The 24,491-nt window shown below is 43.4% G+C and overlaps 1 protein-coding gene across 2 annotated transcripts in view; it reads left to right on the top strand.

The window, feature by feature from the left end:
- nhej1 (nonhomologous end-joining factor 1) overlaps window positions 1-24,232 on the top strand; it is a 395,026-nt gene extending 370,794 nt beyond the window's left edge. For both annotated transcript variants that reach the window (XM_073046191.1, XM_073046192.1), the window contains 2 exons: window positions 15,157-15,278; window positions 22,060-24,232. In XM_073046191.1, the coding sequence (XP_072902292.1) occupies window positions 15,157-15,278; window positions 22,060-22,152 (215 nt within the window). In that variant the 3' untranslated portion in view covers window positions 22,153-24,232. The remainder of the gene's footprint in view (window positions 1-15,156; window positions 15,279-22,059) is intronic.
- The last annotated feature ends 259 nt before the right edge of the window (window positions 24,233-24,491 follow it).

Below are 24,491 nucleotides of genomic sequence, written 5' to 3'. Positions count from 1 at the left end.
GATCATAAACTGAGTCAGATTTTAACGTTAAAACCACTATATTTATTAGTACCTACTCAAAAATATAGAAAATTAAACAAAATAACCAGAAGTTAACAGTGTGTGTGTGGCTCCCAAACTGTCAAGCTTATGAGCAGCTCTTAAAATCTTAAGATGGCAAACTGGAAAGGTCCAGTAATCCACGGAATAAGTGAGGGGAGGGACTAGTAAATCCACATTAAAATGTAGAGAGGAGGTGATCACGAAGAATTCCACAGGTTCCATACTGGAAAAATGAAGTAACAGTCACCGAAGATCTTATCCATCGAGTTGTCTCAAAATCCACGTAGAAATATCACAAGGTGACAGTCACACACCCAATATGCACTGTGTGCCGTTAATCAACCCAATGCTTTGGGCATGGGAAAGTATCAGACTTTACCCATTGTTGCAGCAAGATCCTGTTAGCAGCTTGCAGTCCAAAAACTTCCACTCTCTCCTTCTCCGAAAGACCCAGCAGTGTGTCGCAGCTTGTTATATTGACATCATAATCCCACCTCATCCAGTGACACCCACAGTAAATGAAACGGTGGTCATGTAACAAGACAGAGAGAGAGAGATAGATAGATATTGCAGATAGCTAGAGATTGTAGATTCAGTAGCTAAAGAGATAGGTTGATCGATCGATCTGGAGCAATAAATTAACTGTTGGAGGGATCTGGAGTGGTGATCATTTTGTTCTCCTTATATTCATGTACTGAAAAATGACAATAAACAATCTTTAATCTTGAACTCAGGAGGTCAGGCAGCATCAATGGGGAGAAATGGAGAGATGACTGATGTACAGTCTCAAATCTAATCAGAATCAGATTTAATATCACTGGCATGTTGTGAAATTTGTTAAATTATGGCAGCGGCACAATGAAATACATGGAAAATAAATACAGTATAGAGAAAAAACTGAATTACTTTAAGTATATATGGTTATTAAATAGATAAGTTAAAATTTAAGAATTGCAAAATAATGGAAATAATAAAGTAGTGAGGTAGTGTTCGTGGATTCAATGTCCATTCAGGAATCGGATGACAGAGAGGCAGAAGCTGTTCCTGAATCACTGAGTGGTGCCTTCAGGCTCCTGTACCTCCTTCATGATGGTAACAGTGTGAAGAGATGGACATCGTCTTCCAAAGGCACCGCTCCTTGAAAATGTCTTGGATACTACGAAGGCTGGTACCCATGATGGAGCTGACTAATTTTAAAAGTTTCTGCAACTTATTTCAAGAGCGAGTAGAGATTTGAAGGAATTTTTTTTGCTCCATATTCCAGCACGTGCAGCCTCTTTCATCTCCTGCACATCAGAAATACCCTTTCTTCAGCCTCATGACATTAGGCTCTTGCATGTTACCATTTTCCCACTGAAGTAACAATCAAGAAGCTGCAGATGCTGGAAAACTGAAATAAAACAAGAAAATGCATTGGAACAGCAAATCATAAACATAAGGGATTCTGTGGTGGTTGTAAGTCCAGAACAACACACACAAATGCTGGAGGAACTCAGCCAGCATGTATGGAGAGGAATAAGTTCTTTTCATAGCTGCTGCCTGATGAGTTCCTTCAGCATTTTGTGTGCAACACACAAATTGCTGGATGTTCTTTGACCTGAAATGGTATTCAGTTTCACTCTCCACAGAGGCTGCATGACCCACTGAGTGTTTGGAGCGTTCTCTGTTTTGCAAATGGGACTAGCTAGATGGGCAACTTTGTCAGCATAGAGCAGTTGAGCTGAAGGATCTGTTTCCTTGCTGAATAACTATGACTATAACTCTATTTCACTTGGTGCTTCTCCATTCTGCTGCTGTTAGAAGTTCAAGTGATTTCATCTGCAGGCAGTGTTTAAAGCAATCTGGATCAGAGGCATGAATGCTTTGGGTTATCCAGTCGCTTATGAATCCAATACAGTTTCCTTTCTGTCTTTCCATCTTAGTCTTCATTCATCTCTTTATTTCTTACTGCTACTCTAATCTTTTCTCTCATTTCACATGTCTCTCTCCTCTCTTCCTCTCATTTTCTTTCCGTCACTAATTTTTATATTTGTAGAACCATGAAGCACACTTCTTTTCAAAGTCAGAGAAATACAATACAGAAGCAGGTCCTTCAGCCCATCTAGTCCATACTGAAACCATTTAAACTGCCTACTTCCAATGACCATATCCTTACCATCCACGTACCCATCCAAACTTATCTTAAACGTTGAAATCGAGCTTGCAAGCACCATTTGGGCTGACAGCTCATTCCACACTCTCACGGACCTCTAAGTGAAGAAGCTTGCCCTCATGTTCCCCTTAAACTTCTCAACTTTCACCCTTAAGCCATGACCTCTGCTTATATTCCCACCCAACCTCAGTGGAAAAAGCCTACTTGCATTTACCCTATCTATACCCTCATAATTTGGATACCTCTATCAAATCTCCTCTCAGTTTTCCAAGAGGAAGAAGAATTCTAAAAGCAAGATTATACAACCGTTGCTTGAAAGAGAAGTCAGAACCAACATAAACGCCAAAGAGAGGGCAAATAATAGAGCAAAAATTATTGGGAAGTTAGAGGATTGGGAAGCTTTCAAATACCACCAGAAAGCCGCTAAATGTTAAAATATGAAGTATTAAGTAACCTTACAGGTGCACTCTCCACTACTGGAACTGGTGAGGGCTCACCTTGAGTATTGTGAACAGGTTTGGGTTCCTTATCAAAGAAAAGATGTGCTGGCATTGGAGAGGGTTCAGAGGAGATTCACAAAGATGATTCCCAGAATGAAAGTCTTATCATTTGAGGAACATTTGATGGCTCTGTGTCTGTACTTTCTGAAATTCAGAAGGATGGGGGGGGGGGGGGATCTCATTGAAACCTTTCAAATGTTGAAAGCCCTAGACAGAGTTGATTTGGAAAGGATGTTTCCCATGGCGGGGGAGTCTAGGACAAGATGGCACAGCCTCAGGATGGAGGGGCATCCATTTAAAACTGAGATGTGGAGAAATTTCTTTGGCCAGAGGGTGGTGTATTTAAAGCAGAGATTGATAGGTTCCTGATTGGACACGGCATCTAAGGTTATGAGGAGAAGGCTGGGGTGTGGGACTAAGGAGAGGAAAAAAGGATCAGTCATGATTAAATAGCAGACCAGACTCGATGGGCCAAATGGTCTTATTCTGCCCTTATGTCTTTCGAAGCGGTCATAGAAGGCGTTGACCCCATTTGATAGTGAAGCATCGCTGCCATTTATACTCTTGGGTTTTGTTTTGTTGGAAGTAAATGAAACCCTGCAAATCCTTCCAGAGTTGATGTGCATCCAATGTCACCTCCAGCCTTGCTTGAAATTGCATCTTCACTCTTGAAATAGCCCTCTGCAAGTCATACCTGGTTTTGTTGTACAGACTTGGGTCATCAGACTTGAATGCCACAGATCTAGCCCTCAGCAGATTACAAATCTCCTGGTTCATCCCCTGGTTTCAGTTTGGGAATGTACAGCAAGTTTTCATAGGCACACACTCATCCACACAGGTTTTAATGAAGTCAGTAACAGCTGTAGCATACTCATCCAGATTCGAAGACAAATCCCTGAATACAGTCCAGTCCACCGATTCCAAGCAGTCTTGTAAGTGCTGCTGTGTTTCCCTTGCCCATACCTTCCTGGCCCTCACTACTGGTGTGGCAGTCTTCAGTCTCTGCTTATACTCGGAGTAGAAGTACAACCAGGTGATCAGACTTTCTGAATGGTTGCAGGCATGGAATTGCATACTATTTGGTTCTTGAGCCAACTGGTAAAATCCTGATCACTACAGTTCAGCAAAACTATGATGACCTTGATCACTTTGCACTAAAATTGACATGTTTTCGTTCTGATTATGTTTTTTGTTACGTATAAAACGTGTATGATTTTTTGTTTTTCTTGTGAATGCTGCTTTTCTATGCCCGTAATGCTGCTGCAAGCTTTTCATTGCACCTGTGCACACATGTATTTGTGCAGATGACAATAAACTCAACTTGAACAGCCTCAGCAGAGAGATGCAGGGATATTTCTTTAGCCAGTGGGTGGTGAATTTGTGAAATTTGTTACCACAGGCAGCTTTGGAGGCCAGGTCATTGGTTGTATTTAAGGCTGTGATTGATAGGTTCTTGATTGGCCACACTATCAATGCTTATAGAACATAGAAACATAGAAAACCTACAGCACAATACAGGCTCTTCAGCCCACAAAGTTGTGCCGAACATGTCTCTACCTCAGAAATTACTAGGCTCACCTATAGCCCTCTATTTTTCTAAGCTCCATGTACTTATCCAAAAGTCTCGTAAAAGACCCTATTGTATCCAATTGGGAAGAAGGCTGGAGAGTGGGGCTGAGGAGGGGATAAAAAAGATCAGCCATGATTGAATGACAGAGCAGACTTGATGGGCCAAATGGCCTCATTCTGTTCCTATTTCTTATGAGAATGATTCTGACTTCTACACTAACTTTGCCTTTGGTAATTTTATAAGTTCAACTTTGTCCTGAGCCTTATAGTGCTTATGCCGTTTTCTGTAAGAGTAAGACTAAGAGTACGAGACTACCTCCCCCCCCCACCATATAGAATGCCAGTCTATCGCAAGGATAACCCCAGCATCTTGCTGGTACCCATTTTCAGCTGGGTGGACTGGAGCAATGTGTGGTTAAGTGTCTTGCTCAAGGACACAACACGCTGCCTCGGCTGGGACTCGAACTCACGACCTTCGGATCGCTAGTCCAACGCCTTAACCACTTGGCCATGCGCTACATGTAATTTTATGAACTTCTATCTAATCTCCAATGGATTAAGTTTCTGGATCCATTTTCCAGTGGATCAATACGAGTCAAATCTCACCTTTCACATACATCCAATCATTTCATGATCATTCAATGCAATCATGTAAAACAATCAAACCTCACACACTGACCACAATCAATGTTGGTTATCACAATAATTCTTCACTACAACTTACTCAATAATGTACTTCTGTTTTTAAAGCCATCTCTATGGTTGGCTTGCAAAACTAAGTGTTTGGTTTTTTTTTAAACATACAACAATAATAAACCTATTCCAATTCCAGTACTGTTAATTCACAGGATGTGGACATTGCTGCCATTTATTCCTCATACCGAATTGTCTCAGGTGAAAGGAAGGTAGATAAAATTATAAACAACATTGATGTCCAGGGAGTAGACAACAGATTTCCTTCCCCGAATGGCATTAATGAATATCATAGGATTTTTACAGCCATTCACTAGTTCAATGGAACCATCGTTAATAAACTGGTGCCAGCTTTTTATTCCAATCTATTTAATTAATGGAATCTAAATTCCCCAGTTGCTGTGGTGGGATTCAAGGTCACATCTCAATGGTCCATACCATCTGATGTCGCTATACCACCATATGCTTCTATGTTCCACCCCTATTATTTGACTCCAGAGATAGATGTCTGGGATGCCTCAATAAAAATGTGTGTTAGCCCAGGTGAAGTAACAAGGCTCAAAGTTATAAAAAAGTGAAAAGTGAGTTTATTGTCGCATGCACTAGTACACGTATGCACGGGGTGCAATGAAACACTTACCTGAAGCAGCATCGCAGGCACAGAGCAGCAGGTAAGCAGCATTCACAGGAAATACATGAATTAAACAAAATACAGTATATACAATCTTGATAAGAAAGAATACAATTAGAACAAAAAGGTGCATTTTAGTGCAAAGTGATCATAGTGTTGCTAACCTTTAGTGATGAAGGTTTTCCTGGTTGGTTTAAGAACCAAATGGTTGAAAGGAAGTAGCTGTTGAATTTGCAATGTTATTAGGGCAGTTGGTAACAGAGCTGTGAGCACAGCATAGGAGCAGGCCTTTCTTCCCTCTGCCTCTGTCACCCTCTCTGTCATTGTACAAGGTGTCAAGGATACTTCCCTTGGATCAGAACCCAGAGATACAGCTTCTCCTCCAGACACATCATACAGCTGTAAGCCCACAATGATACCAAACCACAACTCTTATATTTACCCTAATAAACAATTACTCAACTATCTTTCTCATTTAACTACAATGCTAATAAAAGGGGCATAACTTTAATGTAATTGGAGGTCAGATGGGGGAGGGTGGGTTGTCAGAGATAGGTTCATTTATTTACACACGGAGTGGTGAGTATGTGGACCCCACTGCCAGGAGTGGTGGTAGAGGCAGATAAGTTAGGGGCATTTAAGAGTCTCTTAGATACATAGTGTTATGACCCCAGCCCCCTCCTTTGTGAGATTCGCAAGAGCCCTAGTCAAGGGGGGGTCAAATGACCCAAGAGAGAGAGGGAGACGTGCTGAAGACCACGTTCCCCAGGGAAGCAGAATAAAGCGACTCTTTGACTATTGTCTCATGAAAACCACGTGTAAAGCCCTCGGGCAAAGTGGGCTGGTCGCTCAACAAGACAAAAGCCTCAGACATAGCCATTGTCTTGGGAGACACCTTTGTGGGATAAGGAATTGGCCTACGTGCAAAATCTCAGGGCAATGTGAGATGGGTGATGGGGGAAGGATTGCCTCGCCCCCCTACCCTGATGGACATCTACAACCCTGCCAGTCCAGATAAAAGGTGGGCTGCCAAGGCGGGGCGCGAGACGCACCAGAAGATACACGAGAATTCCTGCGACTGCGTTTAGAGAGCGACAGCTGGTGGTGGGGTTCGTGTGCGTCCTTCCCTTGCCTGGGATTGGCGACCTCACCACGGAAGAATGGCCTAGCTACAGGGGAAGCCACAGATGAGAGTCCATTCCCCAACGAGACTTCTGACTACCTCCTACAGGTTGGAAAACCTGTCGGGTAAATGTTTCATTCTCTCTCTCTTTCTAACAAAAGTGCACCAACGCGACACCACGACAACGGCAGCTGGTGGAACTGCAGTGACCGCAAAAAGACTTTTAAATATCCAGTAAACAATTTATATCTACATTATCCCTAGACAACTGTAGAGCTTATTTCTGATTGATTATTACTATACCTGTGCTTTAGATTGAGTTGTGACGACATATATGATCTGAATGTTTTGTATTAACCATACGTTTGTGCCCCTTTATAAATAAAAACGTTTGAAAATAGTAGCATCCGGCTTCGGTGGACCCATCTATCTTTGCTGGAAAACTACCCGGTTACTGGGGAACGTAACAATAGGTAATAGAAATATCGAAGGCTATGTAGGAAAGGAGGGTTAGATTGATCTTGGAGTAGGTTAACAGGTCAGCACTACCTACTGCCAAAGGGCCTGTACTGCCTGTAATGTTTTATGCTCTCCATACTGTGTTCTATTTATATCAACAGAAAATTGCCCTTAGCACATGCTCCTCAACACCCAGTATGAGCTCCGAGCCAGTAAGGCTCTCTACTAGGGAAGTTTATCCCTAGTAGAGAGCGGTGACCATGGCACCCTGCCAAGGTAATACCTTTCTTAGGCCTTCTAACAAACTTCTACAGACGTGCTGCCTAAAATATCCTAAATGCTTGTTGGTCTGGTACAGCAATTTGAATGCATAGGAACGTAAGAACATAGAATATAGGACAGTACAGCACAGTATGGGCCCTTTAGTCCACAATGTTCTGCTGACTTATTTAAACCTACTTCATGATTGTTGGCCAGAAAGAATGACAATCTTCAAATCAGTGAATTCAAATGAATCAAGGACAGTGGAAACGGTCTTTGTTCTTGCCGTGTGCTTGGGGGATGGAGGCTGCCATTTTGTGAAGACACTTGATTCTCCATTTTGTGAGCTTGACATGCTGGACTTGATTAGTGTTTTAAAGAAGACACAAAGACTGTTCAGGTAATCTGCTGGACTGGAGGTCATTTCCAAATAAGGAGTTGTTTGTGAGGTGTTCTTTGGTTGGCTATAACATGCAGACTTGTGAATGCCTGAGGTGATTCAAGCTCATTGCTGACTAAGAACAAAGAGCCATGAGTCAGCAACTGTCCCTTGATGGGGAGAGGACAATAGATGGATGCTGCTTTGGACCAGAGCCAATGACCAGGTGTTAAAGGCCAGACACATGACCTGTGGCCAATGACACGGGAATGCGACATTTGAATTGATAAGCAATGGATATAAAAGTGGATGCTTTGTGTGCGCCAGTGGCGGTAACTTCGAAGAATAACCATCGCAGACACAAGCGAGAAAAACCCTGCGTGAAGCACATGGAGAGTGAGTCGGGACCATGAGGAACGAGGAGCGCCTGGCCAGCGTAAATTCCTCCGCCCCAGTAATACCTTTGCTATTCTTTGACTATCCAGGAGAGTCAGGGGTACTTAGCAGTTGTGCGCACAAGGTATTTACGTATTTGTTAGTTTGAACAATAAAGGTAATTGTCAGTAAATACAGATCTCTCTGTGCCTCACTCAGAATCGTTGGAAGAGGTAGAAGCGGTATCTCTCTATCTCTCTCTTTTTCCAACATGATAAATCAAGCCTTTCCCTTCCTTACAGACCATTACCCTCATATTTTTGTTACATCCATGTCCCTATCTACGAGTCTCTTTAATATCACTAATGTATCAGCCTCTACCATCACTGCTGGCAGTACATTCCAGGAACTTACTACTCTGAGTAAAAGCCTCTGATATTTCCCCTAAACTTTTCTCTGCTCACTTTAAATGGATATCCCCGGGTAATAGTCATGCTACCCAGAGAAAAAGAGATACCGTCTGTCCACTCTATCAATGTTTCTCATAAGCTTACACACCTCCATCAAGTTACATCTCATCATTTATTGTTTCAAAAAGAAAATCCCTCACTTGCTCCAACTTCCCTGATGAAATATGCCCTCCAATCAGGTAGCATCCTGGTAAATCTCTTCCGCATTCTTGCTAAAGCTTCCACATCCTTCCTATCATGAGGTGACCAGAACGCTACTCCAAGTGTGGTCTAACCAGAGTTTGATAGAAATGCAGCGTTACCTCACACCAATACTTCATAGACCTTCTTATCCACATTATCCAAGTCCCCTCTGATCCTCCACACTGCTAAGAATACTCCATCAACTTTGTATTCCATCTTCAAGTTTGATTTTCCAAAGTGAATCACTTCACACTTCTCCCAATCGAACTCCATCTGCCACTTCTCTGCCTAACTCTGATCCTGTCTTTATCTTGTTGTAACCAGTGACAACATTAATACTATCCACAACCCCACCAAGCTTTGTTGTAACCACAAACTTACTAACCCACCCTTCAACTTGCTCATCTAAGTCAGTTATAAAAATCACAAAAAGCAGAGGTCCCAAAACAAACTTCTGCGAAACACCATTGTCATCCTCCAGACAGGCTACTGTAGACAGGCCAATTCTGAATCCACACAGCCAAGTTTTCATCACTTCCTGGCCGAATCTATATGAGGAAAATTGTCAAGCACATTTCTAAAATCCATAAACACCGGTATTGTATAGGATACTGGCAAAGCCCTACTTGAAGTAGTGTGTTCAGCTTTGGTCACCCTGCTATAGCACAGATTACAGAAAAGGAAGGAAATTGAAAACTTGGCTGTGTGATGTAATAACAACAACCTCGCACTCAATGTCACTAAGACCAAGGAACTGACTGTAGACTTAAGGAGATATAGACCAGAGTTCCATGAGCCAGTAATCATCAGAGGATCAGAGGTGGAGAGGGTCAGTAACTTTAAATTCCTGGGTGTCACTATCTCACAGGATCTGTCCTGGACTTGACATTCAGATATAATTGGGAAGAAAGCACGACTGTGCCTCTACTTCCTCAGGAGTTTACGGAGGCTTGGCATGTCATGGAAAACCTTAGCAAACTTCTATAGATGTGTGGTGGAAAGTGTGCAGACTGATTCATTATGGCCTGGTATGGGAACACCAATGTCTTTGAGCAGAAAGAGCCTACTAAAGGTAGTGGATTTAGCCCAGTATATCACAGGTAAAACCCTCCCCACCACTGAGCACATCTACATGAAACATTCCCAGAGAAAAGCAGCATCCATCAACAATCCTCACCACCCATGACATGCTCTTTTCTCACTGCTGCCATCAGGCAGAAGGTACAGGTGCCTTAGGACTCACACCACCAGGTTTAAGACCAGTTACTACCCCTCAACCATCAGGCTCTTGAACAAAAGGGGGTAACTACACACATTTAAGGACTGTTATATTTTTATTTCATGCTCATTATTTATTGTTATTTACTTATTCTCTGCAATTGCACAGTTTGTTTACAGTTAACAGTCCCTGATGTTATCAGTTTACAATTACTGTTCTACAGATTTGCTAAGTATGCCCTACAAAAAAAAATGTCAGGGCTGTATGTGGTGACACATATGTACTCTGATAATTTTTTACTTTGAACTTTGAGAAAAGATTTTCAAAGTGTTAGCAAGATTTGAGGGACTGAATTACAGGGAGAAGTCCAACCTCTCCAGGCTAGGACTCTATTCTTTGGAACATAGGAAACTGAGAGGTGATGCTACAGAGGTATACAAAATCATGAGGGGCAAAGATAGGGTGAATACATAGAAAACCTCCAGCATAACAGGGGCCCTTCGGCCCACAAAGCTGTGCCAAACATGTCCTTACATTAGAAATTACCTAGGGTTATCCAAAGCCCTCTATTTTTCTGAGCTCCATGTCCAGGAGTCTCTGAAAAGACCCTATCGTATCCGCCTCCACCACCATCGCTGGCAGCCCATTCCAAGCACTCACTACTCTCTGCATAAAAAAAAACTTACCCCGGACATCTCCTCTGTACCTACTTTCAAACACCTTAAAACTGTGCCCGCTGATGCTAGCCTGGGAAAAAGCCTCTGACTATCCACATGATCAATGCCTCTCATTGTCTTATACACCTCTATCAGGTGACATCTAATCTTCCGTCGCTCCAAGGAAAAAAGGCCAAGTTCACTCAACTATTCTCATAAGGCATGCTCCCCATCCAGGCAACATCCTTGTAAATCTCCTCTGCATCCTTTCTATGGTTTCCACATCCTTCCTGTAATGAGGCGACCAGAACTGAGCACAGTACTCCAAGTGGGGTCTGACCAGGGTCCTATATAGCTGCAACATTACCTCTCAGCTCTTAAACTCAATCCCACGATTGATGAAGGCCAATGCACCGTATACCTTCTTAACCACAGAGTTAACCTGCGCAGCAGCTTTGAGTGTCCTATAGACTCGGACCCCAAGATCCCTCTATTCCTCCACACTGCCAAGAGACTTACCATTAATACTATATACTACCATCACATTTGACCTACCAAAATGAACCACCTCACACTTATCTGGGTTGAATTCCATCTGGCACTTTTCAGCCCAGGTTTGCATCCTATTGATGTCCCGCTGTAACCTCTGACAGCCCTCCACACAATCCACAACACCCCCAGCCTTTGTCATCAGCAAATTTCCCTCCACTTCCTCATCCAGGTCATTTATAAAGATCATGAAGAGCAGACGTCCCAAAACAGATCCCTGAGGCACACCACTGGTCACCAACCTCAGTGGAAATTATGACCCGTCTACAATCTCTCCTTGCCTTCTGTGGGCAAGCCAGTTCTAGATCCACAAGGCAACGTCCCCTTGGATCCCATGTCTCCTTACTTTCTCAATAAGCCTTGCATGGGGTGCCTTATCAAATGCCTTGCTGAAATCCATGTACACTACATCTACTGCTCTACCTTCATTAATGTGTTTAGTCACATCCTGAAAAAATTCAGTCTGCCTTTCACAAAGCCATGCTGACTATTCCTAATCACATTATGCCTCTCCAAATATTCATAAATCCTGCATCTCAGGATCTTCTCCATCAACTTACCAACCACTGAGGTAAAACTCACTAGCCTATAATTTCCTGGGCTATCTCTACTCCCTTTCTTGAATAATGGGACAATATCCGCAACTATCCAATCCTCCAGAACCTCTCCCATCCCCATTGATGATGCAAAGATCATTGCCAGAGGCTCAGCAATCTCCTCTCTCGCCTCCCACAGTAGCCTGGGGTGCATCCCGTCCGGTCCCAGTGACTTATCCAACTTGATGCTTTCCAAAAGCTCCAGCACATCCTCTTTCTTAATATCTACATGCTCAAGCTTTTCAGTCCGCTGTACGTCATCCCTACAATTGCCAACTTCCTTTTCCATAGTGAATACTGAATCGAAGTATTCATGAAGTACCCCTGCTATCTCCTCCGGTTCCATACACACTTTTCCACTGTCACACTTGATTGGTCCTATTCTTTCACATCTTATCCTCTTGCTCTTCACATACTTGTAGAATGCCTTGGGGTTTTCCTTAATCCTGTCTGCCAAGGGCTTCTTATGGCCCCTTCTGGCTCTCCTAATTTCTTTCTTAAGCTCCTTCCTGCTAGCCTTATAATTTTCTAGATCTTTGTCATTACCCGGTTTTTTGAACCTTTCATCATCTCTTTTCTTCTTGACTAGATTTTCAACAGCCTTTGTACACCACAGTTCCTGTACCCTTCCATCCTCTCCCTGTCTCATTGGAACGAACCTTTGCAGAACTCCATGCAAATATCCCCTGAACATCTGCCATATTTCTTCTGTACATTTCCCTGAGAACATCTGTCCCCAATTTATGCTTCCAAGATCCTGCCTGATAGCCTCATATTTCCCCTTACTCCAATTAAATGCTTTCCTAACTTGTTTGTTCCAATCCCTCTCCAATGCTATGGTAAAAGAGATAGAATTGTGATCATACCTCCAAAATGCTCTCCCACTGAGAGATCTGACACCTGACCAGGTTGATTTCCCAATACAGATCAAGTACAGCCTCTACTCTTGTAGGCTTATCTACATATTATGTCAAGAAACCTTCCTGAACACACCTAACGAACTCCACCCCATCCAGACCCCTCACTCTAGAGACATGCCAATCGATATTTTGGAAATTAAAATCTCCCACCACAACACCCCTGTTTACTCCTTTCCAGAATCTGTCTCCCTATCTACTCCTCGATGTCCCTTTTACTATTGGGTGGTCTATAAAAAAAACACCCAGTAGAGTTATTGACCCTTTCCTTTTCCTAATTTCCACCCACAGAGACTCCGTAGACAATCCCTCCATGTCTTCCTCCTTTTCTGCAGCCGTGACACTCTGATCAACAGTGCCACGCTCCCACCTCTTTTGTCTCTTTCCTTGTCCTTTCTGAAACATCTAAAGCCTGGCACTCAAAGTAACCATTCCTGCCCCCAAGCCATCCAATTCTCTGTAATGACCAGAACATCATAGCTCCAAGTACTGATCCATGCTCTAAGCTCTTCTGCTTTGTTCATAATACTCCTTGCATTAAAATAGACGCATTTCAAACTATCAGTCTGAGCACGTCCCTTCTCTGTCACCTGCCTATCCTTCCTTTCGCACTGTCTCCAAGCTTTCTCTATTTGTGAGTCAACTGCCTCTTCCTCCATCTCTTCAAGTTTGGTTCCCACCCCCCAGCAATCCTAGTTTAAATTCTCCGTAATAGCCTTTGCAAACCTCCCCACCAGGATATTGGTTCCCCTGTGATTCAAATGCAACCTGTCCTTTTTGTACAGGTCACTCCTGCCCCAAAAGAGGTACCAATGATCCAGAAATCTGAATCCCTGTCCCCTGCTCCAATCCCTCAGCCACACATTCATCCTCCACCTCATTCTATCCCTATACTCACTGTCACGTGGCACAGGCAGTAGTCCCGAGATTACTACCTTTGTGGTCCTGCTTCCCAACTTCCTTCCTAACTCCCTGTAGTCTGTTTTCAGGACCTCCTCCCTTTTCCTGCCTGTGTCGTTGGTGCCAATATGTACCATGACCTCTGGCTGTTCTCGTTCCCACTTCAGGACATCGTGGACACAATCAGAAACATCAGAACACACTCAGTCTTTTTCCAGGGTTTGGGAATCAAAAACTAGAGTGCACAAGTTTAGGGTGAGAGAAGAAAGTTTTAATAGGAACTTGAGGGGCAACATTTTACACAAAGGATGATATGTATGTGGCATAAGCTGCCAGAGGACATGGTTGAGGCAGGTACGATAATAATTTTTAAACAGACAGTTGGACAGGTACTTGGATTGAAAATGTTAGTCCACACACTGGCAAATGGAACTAACTTGAATGGACACCTTTGTTACATGAACCATTTGGTGAAAGGGCCTGTTTCTGTGTTGTAATACTCCATGACCTTGATATCTTTTGAATCTAGAGGTTCAACCTGGAGAAGTGTTAAGTGATACATTTTGGAAGGTCGAATTTGAAGGAAGAATATTGTGTTAGTTGCAGGATCCTTTGCAGTCTTGGGGTTTGCATCCGTCGATCCCTCAAAGTTGCAATGCAAGTTGATAGGTTTGTTTAGAAGGTGTATGGTATGTTGCCTTTCATTAGTCAGGGGATTGTGTTCAAGAACTGTGAGGTAATGTTGCAGCTCTATTAAAACATGGTTAGACACACTTGGAGTACTGTGTTCAGTTCTGTTTGCCTCATTATAGGAAGAATGTAGAAGCATTAGAGAGGGTACGGAGGAGATTTACCAGGATGCTACCTGGATTAGAGAGCACGTCTTATGACGGTAGGTTTCTCTTTGGAGCAAAGGAGGACGTGAGGTGACTTGATAGAGGTGTACAAGATGATAAGAGGCTTAGATCAAGTTTATAGCCGGATAATTTTTCCTAAGTCAGAAGTGGCTAATTCAAGGGGGCATATTTTTAAGCTGAATAGAAGAAAGTACAGGGGGAGATGTCAGAGCTAAGTTTTTTTTTACATGGAGTATGGTAGGTGTGTGGAACTCACTACTGAGGTGCTGGTAGAGGCTGATACATTAGGGGCATTAGGCACATGGATAAAAGGAGATTGGAGGACTATATGGAAGGGGAGGGTTAGATTGATCTTAGAGTAGGTTAAAAGGGCAGTACAACATCATGGGTCAAAGAGCCTCTACTGTGCTGTAATGTTCTATTTTCCATGTTCTAAATCTATCTCTGCTTTTCTTAAATCTATTTAGCAATGTTTACAATTTTATTTAAACAGGGATGTAACCCTTGGCTCGGGACTGCTTGCTTCAGTACACTTGAGTTGTCTAAAGATGAACAATTTGGACCCTAGGTTGCCAGCAGATGTTTAAGAATCATAACCCACTATTGCTCTTTCTGTGCTCTCCAGAGAAGGACGATGGTGGGGATCCTCAGCCCGGTCTTGCAGAAGCACAGGCAGAGGCAGCGAGTGAAACAAAGGCAGAGGAGGTCACTGCAGCAGCTGCAGAGGGCCCAGAGGTTAAAAAGCAGGTGGGTGAATATTTTCCTATGAATGTTCTCACTGGCAGTTATTGCAGAGGGTACCACCCCCATCGTGGACTGCAGTTGGCTTCAGTGACCAGGATTCAACCCTGACATGGGTGCTAACTTGGTGGAGTTTACACATTCTCCCTGTGAAATCCACAAGTCAGAGCCCAATGGATGAAGCTTGGAGGCCTGTGCTGGAGTTGGAGGACTGCCTGTGTGTTCGGGTGTGTGGGAAGGAGTTAAGTTGTTTCTGTGCTTTTGTTCTCTTACCAAGCATTGTGGACAGGAATTGTTGGGGTCAGAATGTGTGGCAACACTTGCAGTCTGCCCCCAGCACCTTCTTTGGTGTGCCTGTAGTAGGGGAGTCAAGGACCAGAATCCACACGGCAAGTCACCCCGAGAAAAAAAGAGTGAATTTTTAAATTTCTCACAACATTGAAGGAGACCTTCAGCTCTTGGAGCCCATGAAAGCTTCCAAACTAAGTTCAGGGGAATTAACATCAGCCAATTAACCTGTAAACCCTTTTCTTCCTGGGTTCCTATTGGAAACCCACACAGGCAGATTCCGATTCCGATTTATTTATCTGTGTACATGGAAACATACATAATCATTTCCATTAACAACCGACATCATAAAACCAAAAGACATCAGAATGGAATGAGGCCATTCAGCCCATTGAGTCTACTCCACCTTTCCATCATAGCTGATTTATTATCCCTGTCAGCTGCATTCTCCTGCCTTCTCCCCGTAGCCTTTGACACCCTGACTAATTAAGAACCTATCAAACTCCGCTTTAAGTAGACGGCCTCCACAGCCATCTGTGGCAATGAATACCCATATTCACCACCTGCTAGCTAAAAGTTCCTCCTCATCTCTGTTCTAAATGGTCATCCCTCTATTCTGAGGCTATGTCCTCTGATCTTAGACTCCCATACTACAGAAAATATCTTCTCCAGGTCTACTCTAAACAGTTTTTCCAATATTTGTTTGGTTTCAATGAGTTCCCTCCTCAGTCTTCTAAACTCCAGCAAGTACAGGCCCAGAGCCATCAAACGCTTCTCTCACAAAACATTAATCCTTTCATTCAAATGTTAAAAGGTACATTTATTATCTAAGTAATATGCAGTATATCAAAGAGATGCAGTATACATCTCTGAGATTCTTCTTCTCCAGATAACCACAAAACAAAGAAAACCGTTAGATTCGGGTCAAAGAGAAGCAGCAAACTCCTCCCCCCACACAAAAAAAGAGAATGGCAACACGATTATCAAAACCCCCTCCCTCCACACAAAACTCAACAAGAACATCAGCCCCTAAACACCCCCATCCCCACACTAACCCCCAAACCCCCCCTTCCACATAAAATGTAACAAGAACATCAGCCCCCAAGCCCCCCCTCCCCTGCACAAAACTCAGCAAGAACATCAGCTCACAAACCCCCTTTCCCCGGCACAAAACACAACAGGGACATTGGCCCCCAAACCTCCATCCCCTGGCACAAAAAATATGAGAAAGGACTGGTGACAGCATAAAATATTAAAACACTAAGACATTCCTGTGATAATTCTAGTGAACCTTCTCCAGACCCTCTCCATATCAACACATCCTTCCTTAGATATCGAGCTTGGAAATGCTCATAAATCACATGACCAACACTTAATAAAACTTCAGCATTACTTCATTGCTTTTATATTAATCAGAGTCATACAGCAGAGAAATGGGTCTTTCAGCCCATCTAGTCCATGCTGACCTGTTTATCTCCTGGTCCCATGTTCCTGCACCCAGACCATAGCCCTCATATCTCTGCCATTCATGTACTTGTGCAAACATCTCTTAATCATTGAAACTGAACCCACATCCACCACTTCTAATGGTAGCTCATTCCCCACTTGCACCACCATCTGAGTGAAGAGGTTCCCATCAGGTTCCTCTATAGTATTTTACCTTTCACTCTAATATCTATGACCTCTATTTCTAGCTTCACCCAAACTGGGGGGAGGGGGGAAACTTGCTTGTGTTAACTCTATCGAAACCCCACATAATTTTGTATACCCTGTCACATCTCACCTCATTCTCCTTGTGACAATGAACTCAGGCTAGCAAACCAAGGTCTGGGGCCCTCAGGGGCCTTCCACTGATCTAATGGGTTCATGACAGGACTCTCCTTTCCTCTTTCCACCTAGAAGTGTGGGCTCCTGATGGCCCAGGGTCCTATAAATCCGGATATCAGCGCCTCCTGAATGTTCCTCTTCATAGCTTTTCTGTCAGTGGCAGACAAAGAATAAAGTCTTCCTGCCCCAAGGAGGACTAGTGCCAGGTAGCATATCAATAGCACAACCATAATCATGATGAGGTGGAAGTATACTAGCCCTCTTCTTGCTAAATACCTCCAGCAAGTCAGAATAATCAGAGGCACTTGAGACAATCCAGGTGAAATAGGATCTGCCTCTGAGGACTCCGGAGAGGATTCAGGAGAACTAGGAAGTGACTCGGAAGATCTTACAGGCAACTTGGAAGCTAAGCAATTGATCAGACATGAGGTTGACCAATGATAGATGGTGCCAGTGGACCAATCAGAGGGTTGTGGAAAGCCAGCCAAGGATGACCAAGAGTGAGTGGAATCTCAGAGGAGTGAATAAGGTAAAATTGAAAAGATTCTACATGCTGGCCAATTGTAAGTTTGAGAGAAGAGGTAAGAAAGCAAACTTTCCTCAGGACCTAAGGTCTCCCAATGGTGAAGAGTGACTGGTCTAAATGGGAAAATAACACATTAAATTGTCTTGCTTGCCCAAGATCTAGGAAATTGCCCACAGCACCAGATTCAATGAAGGCTTCAAAGACGTGATGATATTCCTTTCAAACAAATGAGGAGGTAGCTCTGCTCCAGAAGTAGCAGGACTGGGAGAGAAAGTAGAGACTGTCAGTTTCCCCCCTTCCTGGACGGTGTTGGGAGTTTTCCCAATAATTTGGGGCAAGAAGAGTGATAATGACCTGCCTCTCTGCAATAAACACAACACTTCTCTCTTCTTTGTCTCTCCCACTCAGATGAAGAGAGTCTAGTTCTGCCTATTTGCATTGGCTCTTCAGGAGGAGGAGTCTGTGGAGGTCTGGGTGGAGTCCTTGAATGTGGAGTCGAAGAAGATGTCCAATGGGCATGAAGGAAAGTTCTTTAGGAAAATTGTCCACATCTTTCTCACCTCCTCTTAGATCATCAGTCATCAATCCAGATCGCCCGATCTTCATCTTGGTCTCTGGCTGCTAAAACATACTTAAGTTTGTTATTTGACCCTGATGAAATATGGCGGGCAGCACCTCCATATTCCAAACGCTCTCTGCAGCCAAAGTGAGGAATTCTATAGAGTAGTCCACCACAGACCTAATGCCTTGAAGTAGATGGAGGAGCCTGTTGGCTGCCTGCTGACCACCGGTGGGGTGATTGAACTCATTGTTTTAGTAAAGAGGTCTACAATGAAATCGGTGGGCAAAACCCCCTCTCACGGTGCCAAAGCACAAAAGGGGCCCTGCCCAAAGGGAGTGAGATGACGTGTGCCACCTTACTTTGATCTGAAGGGAACTTGGAAAGCTGTGACTCAAACACTAAAGAGCAGTAAGACTTGGGATTACCATCAAACTGCTTGGACTGGTCAGTTTAATGATCTTTCACAGGAGTTAAGGAAATCCGTGGCAGGATACACAGGTAAGTGCTCAGAACTAGAACCAATCTCTGAAGAACATAAATTTCATCTACTAGACTCAGAGAACTTCTGCAGCAAGGTTAGTATCTCCTGCAGCGTGTGTTCGTGTCTCCCAGCAGCTACTCCCTGCCAGGACAGTGCCATACACAACTGTTCACACTCTGCTTGGTCCATGACAGCTCAGTCTTGCTGTAACTCAGACTAGCAAACCCAGGTGATCCGTGTATAAAACACCAATGAGAATTTATTCACAGAAGAATCTGTGATGATACACAGGTCAATGGGAACAAACGTCACTAAGGAAAGGCCAGTTCAAGACTGAGCAACAAGTGCTCAGAGCGCGCATCTTAGTAATACAAGAGCGCACGAGAAACCCGCCGTTACCAATATACAGGATGATAAAACTTCAAGGAGCAATTAACAGGTAAAACAAGCCACAATTAGGTAAAGTAACGATATTCAGGTGAAGTAGAGCACCGATGTCTTTGTCCCGCTGTGTGTCCTGCGATCTCTGTCCCGCTGATCCAAAGGGTTAATGACACTCCAAAGCTCCAGGAAGTAAAGTCCTAACCTATTCAGACATTCCCTATAATTTAGGTTCTAGTCGTCTTGTGGACTGAAGTGACAGGTGATGCAGGTGAGGAGAATCTGAATGGTCCATAAATGCTGTTCCTCGTTTGCACTTTTAATTTAATGTACTGTACTGTACTGCTAACACAATTACATGACAGACAACTGTGACAATAAACCTGATTCTGATTTTCCTCACTTGCATCAACCTGATACATGCCAGCTCCAGCCCATGCTCCATCCTTTCCCCTCACCTCTCTTCCTCACATAGAACCATAGAGCACTACAGCACAGAAACAGGCTGCTCAGAGATGAACTTTTATTCTACCTAGTCCCATCATCCTATTCCTCGACCATAGCTCTCCATACTCCTTCCATCCAGGTACTTCAAACTTCTCTTAAAATGTTGAAATCAAAGCTGTAACCATCGCTTCCACTGGCAGCTCATTCCACACTCTCACCACCTTCTGAGTGAAGAAAAATCCCTCAGGTTCCCCTTCAATATTTCATCTTTCACCCTAAAAGTTACTTCTCGTTCTAGTCTCACCCAACCTCAGTGGGAAAAGCCTGCTTGCATTTACCCAATGCCCCTCATAATTTTGTATATCTCTATCAAATCTCCCCTCACCATGGCTGATTTATTATACCTCTCAACCCCATTTTCCTGCCTTCTCCCCATAACCTTACTAATCAAGTAGCTATCAACCTCTGTTTTAAATCTCTTTGCTCTTCCTACAGTCCATAGGAAGGGATCGACACAAAGCATTGACCATTCATTTCCCTCCACGGATGCTACCTCTTGCTACCTAGTGGTTTTGCTCCACAGATTCCCCCTCTGCACTCTCTGTTCTCTCCATTCTCAAGACAAGAATTTTTATTGCCATTCCTTTATTGGCCTTCGGTATCTCGGAACACTCTGTTCCACTTGCTCTGTGCACGTACCCTAGATGAGCCGCCTGTTGGACAGAGGAGAGACTCTCTTCCCAGCATGCCCTGGCAGCCAATGGTATTCAGGGATGAGGAGAGAAAACGATAAGAAGGCACTACAGCCCCAGGGCCCCAGACAGTCCTTCCAGGTGAGGCGACACTTAACCTGTGAGTCGGCTGGTGTGGTATACTGTGTCCAGTGCTCCCGGTGTGGCCTTATATATATTGGCGAGACCCAACGCAGACTGGGAGACCGTTTCGCTGAACACCTACGCTCAGTCCACCAGAGAAAGCAGGATCTCCCAGTGGCCACACATTTTAATTCCACGTCCCATTCCCATTCTGTTATGTCTATCCATGGCCTCCTCTACTGTCAAGATGAAGCCACACTCAGGTTGGAGGAACAACACCTTATATACCGGCTGGGTAGCCTCCAACCTGATGGCATGAACATTGACTTCTCTAACTTCCGTTAATGCCCCTCCTCCCCTTCTTACCCCATCCCTGACATATTTAGTTGTTTGTTTTTTTTCTCTCTCTCTGCCCATCACCCTGCCTGTTCTCCATCTCCCTTTGGTGCTCCCCCCCCCCCCCCTTTCTTTCTCCCGAGGCCTCCCGTCCCATGATCCTTTCCCTTCTCCAGCTCGGTATCACTTTCGCCAATCAACTTTCCAGCTCTTAGCTTCATCCCACCCCCTCCGGTCTTCTCCTATCATTTTGCATTTCCCCCTCCCCCACTACTTTCAAATCTCTTAGTATCTTTCCTTTCAGTTAGTCCTGACGAAGAGTCTCGGCCCAAAACGTCAACAGTGCTTCTCCTTATAGATGCTGCCTGGCCTGCTGTGTTCCACCAGCATTTTGTGTGTGTTGTTTGAATTTCCAGCATCTGCAGATTTCCTCGTGTTTGCACGACAGCACCTCATCTTTCATAGAAGTTTGCTTAGATTGTCTAAAACTTTGACAAACTTCTGTAGCCGCACAGTGGAGAGTTTGCTGATTGGTTGCATCACGGCCTGGTATGGGAACAACAATGCCCAGGAATGGAAAAGTCTACAGAAACTGTTGGTACATCCCAGTCCACCAGAGACAAAGCTCTCCCCACCATTGAACATCTTTACAAGCAGCACTGCCACAGGAAAGCAGCATCCATCAACCAGGCTATGCTCTTTTCTCACTGCTACCATCAGACAGGAGGTACAGGAGTCTTAGGCCTCAAACTGAAGGTTCAAGAACAGTTATTACCCTACAAATATCGGACTCCTGAATAACCTGTCCTCCTTCACCTCAACTCTGAACTGATTCCACAACCTACAGACTCACTTTCAAAGCTCATGAGTCTACAACTCATGAACTTTCAATTTGTACAGTTTCTCTTCTTTTGCACGTTAGTTGTTTGTCAGTCTTCAGTCATGCATAGTTTTTAAATAAATTTTATTGTATTTCTTCATTTTCCTATAAGCACCTGCAAGAAATTAGTCTCAAGGTGGTATATGGTGAAGCAGACAAACTTTGATAATAAATTTACTTTGACTTTGAAGGTTACAAATATTTCATTGATGGCTCACTGTCAATATCTTGTGCTCCCTTTCAGGTGCCTCGAAAGCGTCTTCCTCCAGCAGCCCTGAGCAATTCAAATCGAAACACCCTGAAGCAGAAGAAGAAAAAGAAAGGAATTTTTGGTTGATGTTTTTTTAATAATGGGTAATGTTTGTAAGCCAGGAAGCAATTATGTCCTCTATCCCATTTCCTTTTTTATCTGAAGACCACACTGCGATGTGGCGGCAATGGAGTTGGAAGTGACCTCGCTCCAAAGACACTCTCTCCCTTTTTACATCAGAAGTCGATATCCAGGGATTTCCAAGGTTCCTAACGTATCAGCATCTTAAATAGGGAGTCTAGAATGTCTCCATATCCCGCAGGAGCTGGGAGCCTTCCAGAGACCCACAATGACCTAAGTTATGCAGAGGAGGGGTCGAACTCTGCCGCTCGATTCTTCTTTTGGTGGGAGGGGGTTGGGATTGTTGTATGACCGTGGTTGCCATGATGATTATTTCTAAAGTGGCCAGATGATTTTGTTTTTAACTTTCTACAATAATATCTATGGGGCAACAGAGATTTATTTACCTGAAGACAGTGGTGGAGTAGAGCCAGCTGATCTGATGGGGGGGTTGAGTACTGTGCAGCAGGTCACATCTCCCCTTTTGGGATCTAGTGTGACTGCAGCAGGCTAGCTGAACAGCTCAGTTCTTCAGGTGAGATCCAGGCGAAATGATGGTGTCACTGACTCTTTCCTTGCAATTTTCTGGCTTTGCAAAGCGCAAACATTGTACCAAAAAATTACCTGAGAACCCACAGGCAACAGTGTTATCAAATGGAATTTACTGTATGTGACTATCAGTCTGTTCCTTGGTCTCTCTCATAGTTTTAAATTTGTTTATTTATCAGTTCCTTCTCCGACTACTTTTTATCTTAATTTGTTCTCCTGTCATTCACACCGCTCATTTTATTTACATGAATTTTTAATCTCATTTTAATCTTTTCCCCCCTCATGCTCTGCACCATTCATTTCTAATAAATTTTTAACATTCTATTTTCTCTTCTTTATATCCTATTTCTTTCTTTACCCCTTCACTTTTCTGCCATTCATTTCTGCCTTGATGTCCATCCTGTCTTGCATCCTCTCCTGGTTTCTCTTATGTTTGCTGTTAACTCACTTTTGTTCCACAGTTCATTGCCCGGGCCCCAAACCCCTTTTCCTCAAGAGCAGTGCACCTGAATTTTTAAGAATAAGCACAGAGTTATTTATTTTAACGTTAGTGATGAACATTCTTGTTCAGTGCGCGTCAGTGTTGATACTTCTTTAAGAGGCGGTACACTGTAGTTTTAAGAATAAGCACAAACTACAAAAATATTCATATTTTTTAAACAGAAATATCTCTTTTAATGTTAGCAATGAATATCTGCTCAGTGTGGGTCAGAGTGTAGATTCTTTAAGAGCTTTCAGATCTATTAATTTGGAGATTTGGTACTTTAACAACAATATATCATTTCTTTTTAAACTCCCACAGCTTCAGAGGTTGCTGGCACTTTTTAATTTAATAACTGCATAATCGCTTTTTTTTGCAGTTGCCATTTGATTTTCTCTTTGCCCCTTTCCCTCCCTCCTTTCTTTATCCGGTTAGACAACAAAAATTTATGGTCAGTACTCCAAAGTAAAACCAAACAGTTGCAAATTAACAGTGTACCAGCAATAGTAACTACTTTGTCTAATTAATTAAAGGCTCCATGAGCTTGCCAAATTGAGGACAACAGATGGTATGAATTTGGCATGCAGCCGCCATTGGTTTCCTTTGCACAAGGCTGATTTTATACTAAAAAAACACTACGAGCTGATTGTGGCTTCAAAAAAAAGCTTGGCTGACGCTCGGCTTCATTCCGTTTTCCTTTTAAAATTAAATAACCACTGCTCCAACCAAAAGTGACTTTTTAAAAAAAAACAGGGAATTCCCCCCTCCCCACTTACCACCCCAACTTTCTTTACTCCTTAAGCCTGCCCGTGTGTGTTGTCACGATGCAGTAACGTTAAAATCTTCCAGGCTGTCGGGCTCTGCAGAGCAAGCTATGTCCCATTCCCACTACAGAGTGTCACAGCCCATAAAACTCTGCTGTTTGGGTTTCTTGCTAGTACCTCCTTATTTTTATATATTAGTACAAGCATTTCTTTTACATTTTAAAACCGATATGAAAATAAAGCTGTTTAATGTTACTTCAAAGAACTCTATTTGGTGTTTAAGTATGGGTATTAACTTTTCCTTCCGCATGCTGATTAGAATTTGTGAGAGCAGTCCTATCATCGACTTCCAGACACGGCGTCCACCTCGCCTCCTCATTGACCACTCTCTGCCCCTGAATATTGTTCCCAGCTGCAGTTAATGCTATAGAATACCACAACACAGAAACAGGCATTCTGCCCGTCTAGTACATGCCAAACTTCTATTCTCCCCAGTCCCATCGACCGGCACC

The sequence above is a fragment of the Hemitrygon akajei genome, chromosome 5 (genome assembly GCF_048418815.1).
Source record: "Hemitrygon akajei chromosome 5, sHemAka1.3, whole genome shotgun sequence".
Classification (NCBI taxonomy): domain Eukaryota; kingdom Metazoa; phylum Chordata; class Chondrichthyes; order Myliobatiformes; family Dasyatidae; genus Hemitrygon; species Hemitrygon akajei.
This window is presented reverse-complemented; position numbering and strand designations above follow the sequence as displayed.